Here is an 18,192-nt window from a genome sequence, read left to right on the forward strand (position 1 = left end):
AGGTTAGGCAGGCGGGGACAAGCTGGGCTGGTTTTGGGATGCAGTTGGGGGGAGGGGAGATTTTGAAGCTTGTGAAATCCACATTGATACCATTGGGCTGCAGGGTTCCCAAGCGGAATATGAGTTGCTGTTCCTGCAACCTTTGGGTGGCATCATTGTGGCACTGCAGGAGGCTCAGGATGGACACGTCGTCTAAGGAATGCGAGGGGGAATTGAAATGGTTCGCGACTGGGAGGTGCAGTTGTTTATTGCGAACTGAGCGTAGGTGTTCTGCAAAGCGGTCCCCAAGTCTCTGCTTGGTTTCCCCAATGTAAAGGAAGCCACAATGGGTACAGCGGATGCAGTATACCACATTGGCAGATGTGCAGGTGAACATCTGCTTGATATGGAAAGTCATCTTGGGGCCTGGGATGTGGGTGAGGGAGGAGGTGTGGGGGCAAGTGTAGCACTTCCTGCGGTTGCGGGGGAAAGTGCGGGGTGTGGTGGGGTTGAATGGGAGTGGGAGCAGACAAGGGATTCCCAGAGAGAATGGTCTCTCTGGAAGGCATACAAGGGTGGGGATGGAATAATGTCTTTGGTGGTCTGATCAGATTGTAGATGGCGGAAGTGTCAGAGGATGATGCATTGTATCCGGAGGTTGGTGGGGTGGTTGGTGAGGACGAGGGGGATTTTCTTTTGGCGGTTATTGTGGGGACGGGGTGTGAGGGATGAGTTGCGGGAAATGCAGGAGACATGGTCGAGGGCGTTCTCGACCACTGCGGGGGGGATGTTGCGGTCCTTGAAGAACAAGGACATTTGGGATGTGCGGAAGTGGAATGCCTCATCCTGGCAGCAGGTGCGGCGGAGGCGAAGGAATTGGGAACAGAGGATGGAATTTTTGCAGGAAGGTGGGTGGGAGGAGGTGTATTCTAGGTAGCTGTGGGAGTCAGCGATCTTGAAATAGATATCGGTTTCTAGGTGGTTGCCTGAGATGGAGACAGAGAGGTCCAGGAAGGTGAGGGATGTGCTGGAGATGGTCCAGGTGAACTTGAGGTTGGGGTGGAAGGTTTTGGTGAAGTGAAAGAACTGTTCGAGCTCCTCTTGGGAGCACGAGGCGGCGCCGATACCGTCATCAATGTAACGGAGGAAGAGGTGGTATTTAAGGCCAGTGTAGATACAGAAGAGGGACTGTTCCACGTAACCTACAAAGAGGCAGGCATATCTTGGGCTCATGTGGGTACCCAGGGCCACCCCCTTTGTCTGTAGGAAGTGGGAGGAATCGAAAGAGAAATTGTTGAGGGTGAGGACGAATTTGGCTAGGTGGATGAGGGTGTTGGTGGAGGGGGACTGGTCGGGTCTGCGGGTCAGGAAGAGGCGGAGGGCCTTTAGGCCATCTGCATGGGGAATGCAGTTGTATAGGGACTGGATGTCCATGGTGAAAATGAGGTGTTGGGGACCAGGGAATTGGAAGTTCTGGAGGAGCTGGAGGGCATGGGTCGTGTCACGGACGTGGGCGCGGAGTTCCTGGACCAAGGGGGAGAAAATGGAGTTCAGATAGGTGGAGATGAGTTTGAGAATACAAGTCCAGTTTGTCCAATCTATCTTCATAAGACAGTCCCACCAACCCAGGAACCAGTCTTATGAACCCTTGCTGTGCTTCTTCTGTCGCAATATATTTTTCCTGAGACAAGGAGACCAAAATTGCGTGCAGTGTTCTGGTTGTGATCTAACCAAGGCCCTATACAATTAAAGCGAGACATCACAACTCCTGCAGTGCAATCCTCTAGCAATAACATCTGTTAGCATTCCTAATGGCTACAACTGAAAATGTTAACCTTCTGAAACCGAGGACACCTAGGTTCCTTTGTATGTCTATACTTTATAACCTACCACTTAAGAAATATTCTGTATATCTTGTTTCTCCTACGAAAGGGAGTAGTTTCACATTTTTTTCATGTGTATTCCATCTGACATGCTCTTTCTTATTCACTATGCTTGTCCAATTCCTCTTAAAGCCACTTGACATCTTCCTCCCAAACACACATTACCATTTAGCTTCGTGTCATCTACAAATTTGGAAATCTGTTTCTTGGTGCCCAAATTCAAATCATCAATATCTCCCGTGAACATCTGGGACCCAAGTACAAATACTTGCAGTACTCCACTATTCAAAGCCTGCTAATGTGAGAAGAGCCCATTTATTCCAACTCTCTGTTTTCTGCCTGTTAGCCAATCTTAAATCCATGTCAGTATATTATCTTCTATCCCATGTACTTGAATTTTTCTAAACAGGATCCTGTGGGGTCTTTAACAAAACTCTTATGAAAATCTAAGTATAGTATATCCACTGACTCGCCATTATCAATTTTGTTGCTAACATCTTCAAAAAATTCAATAATTTTGTCAAACACAAATTCTCATTCACAAATTCCTACCATGCCCAATCAGATCATTATCATCCAGGTGTCTCTTATCTTTTCAATAAATTCTGGCATTTCCCTGACAAATATTGTACGACTGACAGCTTTGTTCCCTGTTTTCTCTTTCTTTCTCCATTTTTAAATCATGGGAGACATTTGCTAGCTTCCAATCCATAGAAATCGTACCAGAATCTACAGAAGTTTGGAAGATAATCACCAATGCATCGACTATCTTTGTAACCACTGCCTGCAACACTCTGGGATGTAGACCATCCGAGGGATTTTTCAACTTTCAGCCCAAATAATTTCTCCAGTACATGACTAATGCTAATTTTCCTTCAACCCCTCTCATTAATGATGTCGTTTCTCCACAGCCACTTAGATCTCTAACTTGTGCAAGGTTTATGGTATCATTGAGTGAAAGTAGGTACAAAGTAGTCATTTATCTTCTCTGATAACAAAGTGTGGAGCTGGACGAACACAGCAGGCCAAGCAGCATCTCAGGAGCACAAAAGCTGACGTTTCAGGCCTAGACCCTCTCTGATGAAGGGTCTAGGCCCAAAACGTCAGCTTTTGTGCTCCTGAGAAGCTGCTTGGCCTGCTGTGTTCGTCCAGCTCCACACTTTGTTATCTTGGATTCTCCAGCATCTGCAGTTCCCATTGTCACATTTAGCTTCTCTACTATTTCTCCATTTGCCATTATAAATTCTCCTGCAATAGACCCACGTTCGTTTTAGCCAAACTCTTTGTGATATTGAGCCATCTCTTGATTTGGAAACATTACATACAAAGTCATTCCTGGAGGGGTGGGGGAAGGTACCGTCTTTGTTGCGTGCTCGTTTATTCTGAAGTGACTTTTTTTTGTAATATATTGAGATCCTTTGATGATGGAGATTTCATCATTTCAATTGTTGCAATGTTGTTTCCCACCCCAAACAGCACATTATAATTACGGGATCTTAAGACTGATTTTCAGAACACGTGAAACCAAAAATTCCTATCATGTACATAAAATCATAAAATTCCACTGGATGTTTAAACCAGTCCGAGAATATATTGTTGTTCTGGAGAAGAATCACTAGACTCGAAACGTTAACTCCTTTTCCCTTCCACAGAAGCTGCCAAACCCGATGTGCTCCTCCAGCATTTTCTGCTTTTATTTTATTCGTCTAGAGTGTTATTTTCACGTCCCCTTTGAAAAGAACGTGTTAGCCACTTCAGTTACATAAGGCTGTGTCGCAGAATAGTCGATGTTACGGGGGAACTACTACAGTTTGGTTGAACATTTGCAGAAAGGGTTTTAAAGGAAACGACATCATTAATGAGAGGCACTTGTCGAGCTCAGGGAAGTTCCAGGCTTGAAGCAGCGGATCACCAGGCCGAGCTCTTCCAGTCATACGAGCTTTGTCTTCCAGTGTATGGCCACTTGAGGCTTTAGGTGAAGCTCTGAACGTACATGGAGAAAGGAGAGGTTATTTAAAGGCATAGCATTATATCCGAACTATTCCCTCCTCTCCTCCCCAACCAGCGACTCGAAAGCGCTGATTCTTCAAAGTCCGGCTTAACGGGCAACCGCTCGAGCGCCTGGTTGGGAAGAGAAGGGGGTCACCCATCCGGGCATTTGACAGGCTTTTTGGTGGGGGGGGGTGGGAAAAGTTGGGGGTCGGAAGGGATTGTGGGACATGTAGTCCACTGGGGACGGCTGTCTGGAGTGATGGAAGCGGCGGGAAGCGGGACTACAATTCCCAGAGGGGAAGTGGGAGGAGAGGGTCGAGCTAGCGCCTGCGCAGAGGCTTCCGTGGATCCATCGATCGATCGCGTCAGTGCTGTCGGGAGAGACACACGCGAGGAGTCGGAGCTCGGTTTCTTCTACCACCAGCAGCACCCGGCGGATTCTCGGTGCTCTCCTCCCTTCCCACAACACTCTCTTCGGCCTCCATTCGGACAACCACCGACTCGTCGGAGAGAAACGTCACCACAAAAGGGAAGGTTGGGGAGGGGGAAGAGAGAAAGAGGCATTGCAAAAAAAAGGGGCTGCGACGTTATTTTTTGAATCCGGTGACATTCCGAGCGCGGCCATGGATTCGAAAGACGTGGCGGATTACGCCCCGGATTCCTGGGAGCTGGCGGCCGACACGGATGTCGAGGCCCAGATGAATTCCTCGTTCTCCCGGCTCAATGTGAACGCCAAACCGTTCGTCCCTAATGTGCACGCAGCGGAGTTTGTGCCCTCCTTCCTGAGGAGCTCGGACGAGGTTGGGGAGACGCTAGAAGGTAATGAGACATAGTGTGTGAGTGAGAGACAGACACACGCGTACAATTTTTATATCGTTTAAATCAAAGTACACACAATAAATCCCGAGGCTGCGGAGTCGGTGTGAGCCAGGGTGGCGACGGGCCTTCGAGTGAGGCCTTTGTTCCGTTGAAACATGGGAGGTGGGACTAGGGGAGCTTGGGAGGGGTTGCATTGACCGCCTTCCACAAGGACAGGGGACTCATGGTGTCCACACTTCCCCCCCCCCCCCCCTCCCTGCACGATCCGCTACAGTGAATCCTTCTTGTCCAAATTCCAGCTAGAATGGGGCGAGCCACTCGCCTATTTTGCGCCTGTATTGACAGGAGGTCTGGGGGGTGGGGGTGTTTATAACTAAACTGAAAAAAAGCCCTCTTCCATGCCCTCTATGTCGACGTGAAGCGCTGGCTTTTCAGATGATGTTTCAAACTCAACTTTCTTGGAGCCGTATTCCATTCGTGTGTCTGTGTGGCGCTCTGTGCTTTTACCCCCTCCTTCTTGAGAACTGTTCCATATGGTGCACTGGGGAAGGATTGTGCTGCATCTCTCATGGCCTGAGGCCCGGACGTGAAAACCAAGCTCCGTCTCGATTTTGTGTTTGTAAAATTCCTGTTCCGCTTCGACATAATGAGAGAGAAAAAACTACTGACGAATCCTTTTAAACAGGCATTAATGCCTGCGCCGTGTATTCCGGCTTTTCAGACAATGCTGGGAGTGTTGAATTACAAGAAAACACACAAACCTTAAACTAACTTAAAATGGCATGGGTTATTAGGAGCTTGAACCTACAGTATGTCACGCAATCACGTAGCTATCTTGCATGCTGGCAAGCATTTAAAGTACTGTATGATTGTGTTGGCTACTTTCAGCACTTGTTTATAGCTCGGATGTCATCAAAAAACAATTAATACTCATGGATTTATGAGACGGTATGTATTTGTTATGGAGTTGTGACATTTCTAGTGGTCAGTCGTATTATAGCAAGTAAGATGCAGTGCATTAACTAGAGAAATATTAATGCCTCATCGAGCTTTGAGTTGAATGAGCCCCAAGAACACTTTGCTTTAAACATTGGACTTTTTCATTTTGGGTTGAACAGGGTGGAGTTGCAAGGTAGATTCAGCTCTTGGTTGTAAGATGGTTGTTATGCAGCTGTGTCCTGGGAATGGCAAGGTTAACTGCCTGTTCATACAGTTGAAAGCTTCTTGCATTCATTTCGGATAGACGTGATGAACAGTGATAGTTTGAAGGCATTTGTTTTTGAGCCATGATTCGTTCTTGCTCAATTTCTCCTCCACATTCTGAATACAACCAGAACTGGAATTCCATTTTGTGTTTCCAAGTCTCTTTCATGAACACTGGAATACCTTTTTGTAGAACTTGTGTTCTCTTGTGGAATATTGCCTTCAACTTTTTAAAAGAAAGCTAAGCAAAATTGGTTTTGAGTATAATTTGTATTGAAATAGCATGTCCATTTTTGCATGCACTGTAATTTTTATTCTGATTTTTAAACAAAAAACATCCCTCCCCATTTATTCTTTATATGGGGTCATTAAAAATTGTGCTGGTTACAATATAAATAAGTGTTGTTATTGCAGCATGGACATGTGGCAATGGTGAAAATTGTGGTCCATAGGTCTCTACCTTAAAGTAAACTTTTTCGGGCAATGCTTCTTGATATGAGAAGTTTTAATTTCTGGTAGCCAGCTACAAAGTTCAGACAACCAAAAGATCATTTTCTTTCTTTCATGGGAAGTGCAATCACGAGTGGCCAACATTTATTACCCTTGCCTCATAGTTCTTGAGCTGAGTGGCTTGTCTGACCGTTTGTTTTGGAGGGCTGTTCGGAATAGGTGACGTTCAGTAGATCTGGGGTGGTATGTAGACCAGGTCAAGTGAGGATGGTAGATTTCCTTCCCTGAAGGACATTAGTGAACCAAAGGGGTTTTACAAAGATCAGAATGATCTTGTGGTTGCCAATGTGAGGCTAACTTTGAATTCCAAGTATTTTAGAATTCCAATTCTGTTAGCTGCTGTGGTGGAATATAAGCCTGTGTCTGCCCTGAATTACAGCTTGAATGAAATGATCACATCATCCAAAACTATCCTTACAACCCTACTCTGTAATATTGAAGGGAATATGGCTCCAAGGAAAGGAGTACATGCATAGTTCATCTCCACTGATGGTTTTGATGCCCTTTAGTAAAGTAACAGGTGTTTCTGGAGCGTGCAGAGGCCAGGGCAGTGTGAGTGTGCTCCATTATTTAGGTAGTCATCATACTGTTGATAAAGAATTATTTGTCATTTAAGTCTTAAATTTCTGTAGCACTTCAACATGAGGTATCTCTTTTCTTCATAAGGCAGGTTAAGCTTAACAGTAATACTCGAAACATTGACTGCTCCTTTCCTCCAGATGTTGCCTGGCCGCTGTGTTCTTCCAGCCTCCTGTTGGTCTACCTAAGCTTAACAGAATTTGAAGATGGGAATGGCTGATCTATTTAATAAGGAGAGTTCTGCAGTGATCAGAGATAGTGGGAACTGCAGATGCTGGAGAATCCAAGATAACAAAGTGTGGGGCTGGATGAACACAGGCCAAGCAGCATTTTCGGAGTGCAAAAGTTCTGCAGTGAGCTGTTCAGTGTTTCAGTACAATGTAGGTTTGACCATGAGTGCTACATAAGAAGTTGGGAGTTGATTCTGTTTTTGGTCCAAAATAGACTTGAATTTTGGACCGTTTGGAAATGCAGTGCTGTAATGCTAAGAAGCAATTTGTAAGTGAGGATTTACTCCTGACTAACAGCTTTATTACTACATCTAAATATTTACAACAAGGTTCCATCTCACAACATGTTTATGCATCATCTCCAGCTGCATCTGCAACTTTTTCCATGGCATTTTGTATATTGGTAATTTCTGCTGTATGTTTGCACACCAGCTTAATTATACTTCTTGAAAGTTCCTGAAGGACAGCAAGTGAAGACTGTTGAAAGCAAAGTTCATTGCCAAGGTCAGTTTTGTTTCAGAAAACAGTGCACAGTTGCAGATAATATTTTGTGCAGCAAAGAGCCTTATTGCTGATGAGGTGTGGAAAATTCAAATCTAGTGGTCCGAAAGAAAGTTCCCATTTTAAATTCTAAGTTAAATGTGGGAGTGATGACCATGAAAAATTACTCCCAGGAGAAAATGATCCTAGTGTCCAGGATTTGCACTTCATGCCTAACGGGTGGAATGGGAATGGAATTGGACTCTGAGTTTCTGGTAGTGAGCACCAGGAGTGACTTTCTACTGGTATAAAGACGTACCTCAACGATTTGATATCAGATACAGATGATAGCGTAACTGCTGTTTAAGGCCAGTTCCTAAACTGAAGTTGACTTTTGACAAAGATTTTATGCTTGTGCATTTTTTTTAATCCTTGTGTGGAAGACGTGCATTTACATTCCAAATTTCAAAGTGCATGTAAAGTAAGCAATTTGAGCATGTAGTTGTCAGAAAGAGTTGTCTGGAAAGAGCAACTTTATCTACTCAGCACAGATCTTTACCAAGATCTTTAAATAAATTTTATTAGCAGTGAGTAGTGTATGCAATAATCTCAATTTAACATTCTTTTCAGTCATGTCAGATTCATGATAAATGTACAGATTAGGATTCAGTAATATCATAGCTGTTCTTGTTATCTCACATTTCTACCTCCCAGCAATAACCTTTCGCCCCCTTGCTCAACAAGAAGCTGTCTGCTTTGACCCTTAAAAAAAAAATTAATGTTTTATTTTCACCACTTTCTAAGCAAGAAAGCTCCAAAGAGATTCAATCCTTAGTGAGAAAGCACTTCCCACACCTCTGTCTTATATGGATGATTTTTTTCTTTTTAATCAGTGACCCCTAGTTCTAGATTTCCTTTGCAAATCTGTAACAGCCCTTCAGAATCTTAGCGTTTCAACCAAGTTACCTCTTACCCTTCTTATCAGCAGCAGATAAGCACTAGCCTGTCCAACTTTTGTTCATAAACTAGACACCTCATTCTAGATAATGGCATGGACTGGATGGGCCAAATGGTCTGCTTCCACCATAGGGATTCTTATGAGCCTTCTCTGAAAGCTTCCAATGTATTTATACATATTTCTGTTCAGATTCTGTTCAGCACCTCTGGAACAGGTGAGCCTTGAATTCAGGGTCTTCTGGCCCAGTGATCAGACTACCATACCTACCACTGTGCTACTGGACCCAACCATTATCCTTCCTCAAATAAGCAGACCAGGACTGACTGCACTGTATTCCTGATGTGATCTCACCAATGTCTTGTATAACTTCACCATAAGCATGCTTTTATATTTGGTTAACTTTAATACATGATAACGTTCTGTTCGCTTTCTTTGTTCTTCTCTGAACCTTATGTCAACCTCTACAGCTCATGTTTGAGGATGCCCAGATCCTTCCACATGTCTGTAATCTGCCATCGCTTGGATAATATGCTGCATTTTCATTCTTTTTGCTGAAATTAACAAATTGCACATTCTTCAACATTGATTACTTTGCCAGATCTTTGCCCATTCACATAACCTATTTGCATCTGTCAGACTGTAAGATATGGGTGCTGAATTAGGCTAGTGAGCCCATTGTCTGCTCCATCATTTGATCGTGGCTGATGTGTTTCTCAACTTCATTGTCCTGCTTTCTATGTGCTTTCCTTGTGTCTTCACAGCTTACTTTCCTATCTAGGTTTGTGTTCTTAGCAATTTGTGCAATTGCACCAGTCTTTTCCTCAAATTATGTCTATGGAGTGTGAAGAAAAATTGAGAATTCACCACCATCCATGTGGCACACCACATGTAACCAACCAAAAAAGGTATCAATTTATGTTTACTGTTTCCTTTTAAATAGCCAATCTTTTATCCATACCAATATGATGTCCCCTATATACACTGCTTTTCCACAGTAAGTTTTGTGGAACTTCATCAGTGTCTTCTACGAATTTAAGAATAGTGCATCCACTGGTTCTTTATCCTAGTATGTTATTTCCTCAAAGCATGCTCGTAAACCTGTTAAACATTTTTTCTGTAAAATCGCGTTGACTGGTGATTGGTCCTGTCTTGAACTTTTATGTACCTTGTTATGATGCTAGCATCTTCCCTATAGCAGATGTTAAGCCCACTGGTTTGTAGTTTGCAAGTTGAAAAAGCTTGACTGATTAGCACCACGTCAATGGACAATTACTCCCTCGTCTGTCAATGCACAGTAACAGCAGTGTGTACTATGTACACAATTCACTGCAATAACTCACCAAAGCTACTTTGACAGCACCTTGCGAACCCTGAACCACTACCGTCCAGAGGGCCAACAGCATGGGAATGCCACCACATACTCTTAAATAATTTTGCCATCCGTGAATCGCACTCTATCAACATTCTGGGGTTACCGTTGACCGGAAATTGAGCTGGACTTGCCATTATAAATACAATGGCTACATTAACAGGTATGAAACGAGGAATACTGAAGCGAGTAACTCACCACCTGCTCCCTCCATCAACATGGCAGTAGTCATGAGTGTGATGGAATATTCTCCACTTGCCTGGTAAGTATGGCTCAAACAAGCTTGGCATGATTGAAGATAAAGTGCCTGCTTCATTGGCGCCGTATCATCAAGTATCCACTCCCAAGGTTCCGTGGCAGTAGTTGCACTATCTTCAACTTGAACTGCAGTAACTTGCCAGAGATTCTTAGACAGTAGCTTCCAAACCCACGGTCAAGACAAAATGTAAAACCGCTTGTCTAACATCACGATGTACTGAAGTTGACCTAAAAATCTTTTCAGTTGCGCACAATGAGATGCTCCATTTTGGAAACGCAAATCAGGGCTGGACTTATACGCTTAATGGTAATATGTTGGGGAGTATTGCTGACCAAAGAGACCTTGGAGTGCAGGTTCACAGTTCCTTAGAGCAGTCCTAGGTGACAGGGCAGTGAAGAAGGTACATGGTATGCTTGCCTTTATTGGTCACTATTAAGTACTGGAGTAGGTTGATCATATTTGCAGGCCACTTTTGGAATACTATGTGCAATTGTGGTTTCCCTGCTATAGGAATGATGTTGTGAAACTTGAAAAGGTTCAGGAAAGATTTACAAGGATGTTGCCACTGTTGGAAGGTACGAGCTATAGGTAGAGGCTGAAAAGGTTGGGGTTACTTTGCCTGGAACTTTGGAGGCTGAGGGGTGTCTTTATAGGGGTTTATAAAAGTCATGAGGGGATAGATAGGGTGAACAACCAAGGTCTTTTCTCTGGGGTGGAGGATTCCAAAACTACAGAGCATAGGTTTAAGGTGAGTTGGGGGGGTGTTGAATTTAAAAGGGACCTAAGGGGCACCGTTTTTATGCAGAGGGTGGTGTGTGTATGGTATGAGCTGCCAGAGGAAGTGGTGGAGGCTGGTACAATTACAACATTTAAAAGGCATCTGGGTTGGTTTATGAATAGAGGTTTAGAGGAATATGGGCGAAATGCTAATAAACAGGACTAGAATAATTTAAGATATCTGGTTAGCTTCGACAAGTTGGACCACAGGGTCTGCTCCATGCTATACAGCTGTGACTCTGACTTCCAATCCAGCGACAGGACTTATGTTTTTTCAACATCTCAGTATTTTCTCAATGCTTTTTCGAAAGTGGTATGTCTGTTTTATTGGTAAATTTTCAAATGCCCAAAAATGTAGTTTTAAACATGTTTTCAAAAGGCTCCCATGCTACCATGCCACTTGATGACAGGACTCCTAGACCTGGCTGGCACTTATACTAGCAGATTATAAACACGAACATTATTTCATCAATTGTCCAAAATCTGTTACAAAAGCCTATTATACTCAAGGTCCACACAGACATTCCCTTATCCAACTTATTAGGTTTGTATTAACAATATTCCCCAAAACTAAAACTAGGGCTCACGTCCCCCAATCCGTCATCTCTCTGACAATTATCCTAAACTTCGTACTTGGCTGTCACCATGCAGAAACCCATCCGTAGCATTTAAAGAATTCTGATATCACCTTCCAATTATTCCAGATCTCATGTGCAATGCTCCTTAAAACTGTTGGGACTCAACCCAGCCACCAGAAGCTGTTTTAATTCATTCATGGGACGTGGGCGCTGTTGATTTGGTTATTGTTCATTGCTGATCTCTGGTTGCCCTTGAGAAGGTAGCAGTTCCTGGTGCTTTGAATCACTGTAGTTTATTTGGGGCAGGCGGTGTATGTTGTAGCAAGAACTTGCAATTATAGCAAAGTGTAGCAAAGTATCCCAAAGTGTTTGAGGAGCTTTGCCAAAAGCACTCAAACAAACCCAAATGAGAATGGTGCTGCCCATCTATCTCTAACCTTTTCCATTTGCACATTCTCGGCCTTGAGTCTTGGTTTTGTGTGTTCTCTATCCTTCTGTTTTTTTATCGTGTGAAGTGTTCCTTCAATCATCCATAAGTAATATTTTAGTATTTCTTCCAGAAATATCTCCAATTTTCTGGCCCTCCTTCGAATACATCTCTAGATGTCTGATGGAAACCTTGATCTATATCTTCTCCTTTCGCTTGGAGTTAATTTTGTCTGTTAGACAATGAAGATGTATTTTCTGAAGGTGATGTGTAAATACAAGTTATCTTTGAAGGACAGTACAAATCGTTTTTTCTGACTTGATCGCCTTCCATCTTTACGTTGACCTTGGTGGAAATAATGCTAAACAGATTTTTTAGCTACAAAGAAATAGCAGGGCAGTTGCATTTCCCTTGATGCATCTTGGTCTGTGTATTATCTTGCTACTTTTATATTTGTCAGGTGGCTATTTCATGAAATGTTGGAATATGCGTCAGATTTTTCTGACTAGGCATTGATATTTTCCCGTGGGAGATGCCATGCATCTACTATCGAACTTGGTAATGGAGCCCTCAAACCTACCTTTATCTTCTTGAATAAATATTAGGGTGACAGTATGAATCGAAGTGAGTTTGAGATTCTCTAATTGGATGTTGAAAAGCAAATTCTAGGTTGAAGCAGCAGGACTTGCAGTTCAGTCATGAAGAATGCTCCCCTTACTGGAGTAGACATGAGTAGACACTGACGTTCAGTGTCAGTACATGATTTGAGGACAGCAAGAGGACTTTCGATTCCTTTGGCTAATTGTTGGATCAGAACAAGCTGTAAAATTGGGTTAAGAAACAGTCTCAAACTAAAAAGACCTACACAAGTAGAGATGCAGCGGACTGGAAGAACTATAAAGGTGTAAGGCAAGTAATAAATGAGAAGGGAGTATATGGGGAGCAAAGAAGTTAAAAGCTAGTTTATCGTTGACGGATACTGAGTGGAGAAAGCAATGCAGCCAATGTGGGTGAAACAAACGGCTAATGAGTGTTCAACTCCAATGGCACTTTTAATGAAAAGGGATTTGATGTGTGTTACAAAATTCAAGAAAGATTAGCATCTGTTTTCGCATTCTGCATGGGTTTCCTCCAGGTGTTCCAGTCCCTCCCACAGTCCAAAGATATGTAGGGAAGGTGGGTTGGCTGTACGAAATTGTCCTGTGTCCATAAATGTTCAGGTTAAGTGGATTAACCATGGGAAATGGAGGGTTATAGGGATGGGGTGAGCCTGTGTGGGATGTTTTTCCAGAGGGTTGATGTGGATCCGATGGGCCAAATGGCCTGCTTCCATGCTACAGGGAGTCTGTGATTATATAAGGTGAGCAAATTTATTGTCACTGGTTTCTCACCCAGATAGAAAACAGATGATTGACACATTGGAAATATATTTACCATAATTTTACGAAGCATACTGTATTCAAGAGTTTTGCCTTCTAGACCTTGAAGTACAAATGTCATTCCATAATTCGAGGGCAAGAAAGGAATTTGTTATCTTCAGAGTTGGGATAAAATGTTTGTTATATCACAGGATGTTGTAAGTTGTATTCCCCAGAGCTATATTGTGGTCTAACTTTTTAAAGACTTCGTATTAATGTTGACAAAGAAATTTAAAATTTATGTCCAAGTTTGCAGGTGAGTTGATGTTTGAAGGCAGGTCTAATTTCATGTTGTGACATTCAAGGTTGTCCACTTGGGGTCTAGGGAGTTGAACGAATATCATGGCTTTCATATCAGACTAGCAATAGTAGAGAAGCAAAGTGATTAAGATATCTATATATGAACTCGAAGCTTGTCATTGGGGTGTTCCTTACTTGTCTATTCAGATTGCAACTTTCTGCTGTGCATCTTTGCATGCTGAACAGTCAGATTGTCAACCCAGAGATCTTTGGCATTCCCTTCTCTCAATGTACAATCTGGTAAGCTGTTCCACAAGGTCGTGGAACCCAGAGTGTGTGCTTTGCTTTGCTTCTCTGCAGCTGTTTTGCTTCATGAAGGATTTTGGATTTGAAACATAATGCAGCTTAAAGGACGAGTTGTCACCATTTTACATGGTTGAATGCAAACTACTCGGTCACAAATGTCAATGCTGCCATGCTGAACATTGGCCACTTGAGAGTTGAAAAAAAATACTAAGGCACTTTTTAGCTGTCTGGTGCAGTGTCCAGTCCATAATAGCCAGTTTTAGAACATAAAACATAGAACAGTACAGCACAGCACAGAACAGGCCCTTCAGTCCACAATGTTGTGCCGACCATTGATCCTCATGTATGCACCCTCAAATTTCTGTGACCATATGCATGTCCAGCAGTCTCTTAAATGACCCCAATGACCTTGCTTCCACAACTGCTGCTGGCAACGCATTCCATGCTCTCTCAACTTTTGCGGTATTGTACTTGATTGCTTGTGGAGCTAGCTTTAGGACAGACATAAGCATGTGTTCATTTCTCCCATTGCATCTGAAGAATGTATTAGACACATTGCTGCTTGAATTTCTCCAGTGCTATTACATGTTGCTGGTGCGCAGTGCAAACTTCACTGCACTACTAGAATGTAGTGAAGGCAGTTTCTCTGTTTAGTGAGACTTCTTGTTGTCTTGCAGTGTCTTTGTGTCAAACAGTCTTCGCAGTACTATATGGAAGACTGAACGGGTGCAGCTGAATGCAGTGCTGGATCATTTCAGTAGTGGTCTTCTGAGAGATGTCTGCCAAGATATTCTGGATAGTCCATATATACCAGAGTGTGTCCCTTAACATATATGGAAGGTAGACTATTTGGACTGACCAGTTATGGGTTGATGCAAAATGTTTGTTTGGTAACATTGAAAATTGCTGCATTAAAGAGGTTCAGCCTTTGAAGGGTCAAGAATCATGTACGGACTTGGTGCTATCACCTTCCTCGCTCGCGCTCTCGCTCTTGTGTGCGCTGTCTCTTGCACTCTTCCTCCTCTTCCCCCCCCCCCCAGAAAAAAAAAATTCTGTTGGGTGTATGGTGTCTTGATGTGAACAAAGGCCCACCGGGATAGATTGTCATTTGCTTATGTACTTAATAATTATAGAATTCCTACAATGTGGAAGCAAGCCATTCAGACCACTGAATCCCCTGTGACCTTCCAAAGAACATCCCACCCAGACCCACTCTCCTACCCTGTCCCCATAAACTGCCTTTCCCATGGTTAATCCATCTCACCTCTTTAGAGCTTGTAGCTGCATGAAATAATTTCATACTTGCCCTGCGTTGTGTTTGAATCTTTTTAATTGCCAAATATTTTTAGGGGATCACATTATCAGGTACATAAGTCACTTCTGAAGCCTTAGGCTTTGAAAGAACGTTATCACGGAAATACGTTCACTTGGTTGTTGTTATATCAGCCAATTGTGTTTTTAATTTGAAAATTGGTTTTAATATAAACTGAAGGAAAAATGCCTTGGCATTTTATATTAAAAGCTGGAAGTAGTGTGACTGTTCCAGTTGTGTGGCACAGGGCAGAGCAAGTTCAGTAAATGAAAAGACTAGCAAGATTTCATATTGAGGAAGATAATTTGTTCTTGTGGTGAACCAGCTTGGACTCAGGACAAATGTTGGCCAGGAGAGTTGAAGCTCTGCTCATTTTTTGAATTGCATCAAATTTGTAGCACAGAAGCAAGTAGTGTGTGATTTGTTTGTACTGGCATGCACCTTCTCCAATTCTGTATGCCTAAACCCTTATAGAGTATGTAAGGGTTCATTTTTGTCTTCATCCTCATTGCTTATCTGACTTTTAAATATATCTGTGCTGTTCCCATAATTACTGCATTTGGGAATGAGTACCATATTCATACCACTGAGTAAAGAAATTTCCCCTAAATTTCTTTGGACTTACTGGTCACCTGTGTAACCCATGGTTTGTATTTTGGTAATCGTGGAGGAGTAGGCTTGCTGTTTGTATTCTTGATCTCTTTCGCAAGGGCATAATACAATGCTATCTCAAGTGTACTTGAACAGATGCTAGTGCTCAATGTACAATATCACAAAATTGGTATCTGTAATGGACAATTGCTTCCGTTGAACTGGAGTGATAACCTACATTATCTGCCAAAACCCAAGTGAAGCTGGAATTTTGTGGCAGAGCTTAAATCTTGTCGGAAAGTGCTACCAGCTAGCTAAGATGATGTGTGTATGTTCAGGAGCATGTTACTAAAATGTTGCCTTTAACCTCAGCTCCTGACTATTTGAAGTTGTCAGAAGATGTTACATTTGGTATATTTTGTCTCCAAATAACTGATTTGTCTTCCTAATTTGGCATATTCTGCATGTTGCATGCTTTTGCCTAGCCCTTCTGTTGCTATCAGCATGATGAATGTGGTACTTTTCACTTAATCCCAGGGGGTGGCAAATCGCTACTTTGTGCGAAGCTTGCCATGTAATTGAAAGCTGTAAAATCTAAATCCAGCCTGAATTAACTTCACCTTCAATAATCTTATCCCTTTTGGCAAATTGTTGTTTTATGTTACCCTAATTTGGGTCAGTTGGAGTCAAAATCTTCAAAAGCATTTAATGCAGAAAATAAGCAAGATAAACAGTCTGTTTCAGATGTGTTTTTCTTCCCAAGAGGAACGCACTAAATCCAATCTCCTGGCCAACAGACATCATGAGAACACTGCTCACAGAATGAGAATGATTGTCCTTTTTTTTTGTAGAATTATTACACGTGCTTAGAGTAAAATGAGTATTTGATCATTGAGAGCTACATTTTAAAGGAAGCAAATCTTTTTTCATAGACTTTGACAGATTTATGGTTGTGAGCAGCAAAGTGAATTCATTCCAAAACTGTGCAAGAACAGCTTCTGATTGAGATGGAGTGAGTAGCAACTCCATTCCCCATTTTCTGTTCGTAACACTCATTAGATATCATTGTGTGTTTTGGTTAAGTACAGATTAAAGACTGAACGAAAAAAGAACTGAACTAATTAAACTTCTGTAAAGAGTGTTTCTACTTGTCCGTACAAAAATGGGTACTTGTATTATTGATCTTTAAGTAAAGAATGTCCTCCATAGGTATTTATTCTAGATTTCCTTCTGGTAAGACTGATGCTTAAACTGAACATTTGTTTGTGTGTGAATTAGGTGGTTTCTGTGGGATTGTAGATAGGCAAGAGCGTTTACAGGTAAACTTCAATTGCTGATGGTGGTATTGCCTTCATATTTTTGTGCTGTTATTTTTGAATTTGTTACTCTTTCCACATAAGAATGAAAGCTCAGCAAGCCAGGCAGCATCTGTGGAACAAATGTTAACATTTTTGGTTGATTACTTTGCGTCAGAACCCTGTTTCCAGAGTAGTATTTCACAGAATCATGTGCTTCTGTACTATTGACTACATTTTGCTTTTCTACGACATTTCTCATTACATTATTTGCTGAGGTCACTCTGAAGTCTGTACGTACTTGGCAAGTATGAATAACGTTAAGATGGACACAGAAGGCACGGCTGGGAGCTTGGACAAAGGCTGATTTCATGGCATTGACCAAATCTAGAGTCTGATGGATACTGCACTGGCACTCTATGGTTTAATGAAAACCTTGTGAAAATTTAAAACATACAATTCTACTGGCTTTGTTTGCTCTTTGGTCACATGTTTAGCATTGTCGACTCATATCAGCCTTACTTAACTTCAACTGAAGCAATATAAAGGCATTTTGTACGGAATTGGGTTACTCATTTCTCATTTGAAGTATTTGAAATTTAATGGAGACCAATATAATCTGCTATAATTTTACAACATTTGTTTTGCAAATGTCCCAGTTTTCACATTTAGTTTTGACCAGTTTCCATGGACTCTAACTCTTGTAAATTCCCTCCTTCAATGTGAGGTGCAGAAACAAGTGAGCAAGACGTGGGTGTTGGGCTGGATTTAAAAAAAACAATTTGATAACACTGGTCTAGGCCACAGGTTTTGATGACTTGCTTTCTTTCTCATTGCTTTAAAGTCTTCATAGTCCTATTGGATTGAAGGGCTGTTGTCTTTCAAGAGAGAGACACAACTTGGTGGGTTTAACATGAGGGTCAACATACCCCAGGCAATAGGAGGGATTAAGAAGGAGTGCCCCCTCGCGATAACCTCGGCTGGTAT

The 18,192-nt window shown here is 42.3% G+C and overlaps 1 protein-coding gene across 1 annotated transcript in view; it reads left to right on the plus strand.

The window, feature by feature from the left end:
• Positions 1 to 4,184: 4,184 nt before the first annotated feature.
• The window catches only part of LOC125462246 (eukaryotic peptide chain release factor GTP-binding subunit ERF3A), a 46,002-nt gene continuing 31,994 nt past the window's right edge, over positions 4,185 to 18,192 (plus strand). Inside the window, exon 1 of the mRNA XM_048552048.2 lies at positions 4,185 to 4,673. Coding sequence (XP_048408005.1) covers positions 4,478 to 4,673 — 196 coding nt within the window. The 5' untranslated portion in view covers positions 4,185 to 4,477. The remainder of the gene's footprint in view (positions 4,674 to 18,192) is intronic.

Source organism: Stegostoma tigrinum, chromosome 23 (assembly GCF_030684315.1).
Source record: "Stegostoma tigrinum isolate sSteTig4 chromosome 23, sSteTig4.hap1, whole genome shotgun sequence".
Taxonomy (NCBI): Eukaryota; Metazoa; Chordata; class Chondrichthyes; order Orectolobiformes; family Stegostomatidae; genus Stegostoma; species Stegostoma tigrinum.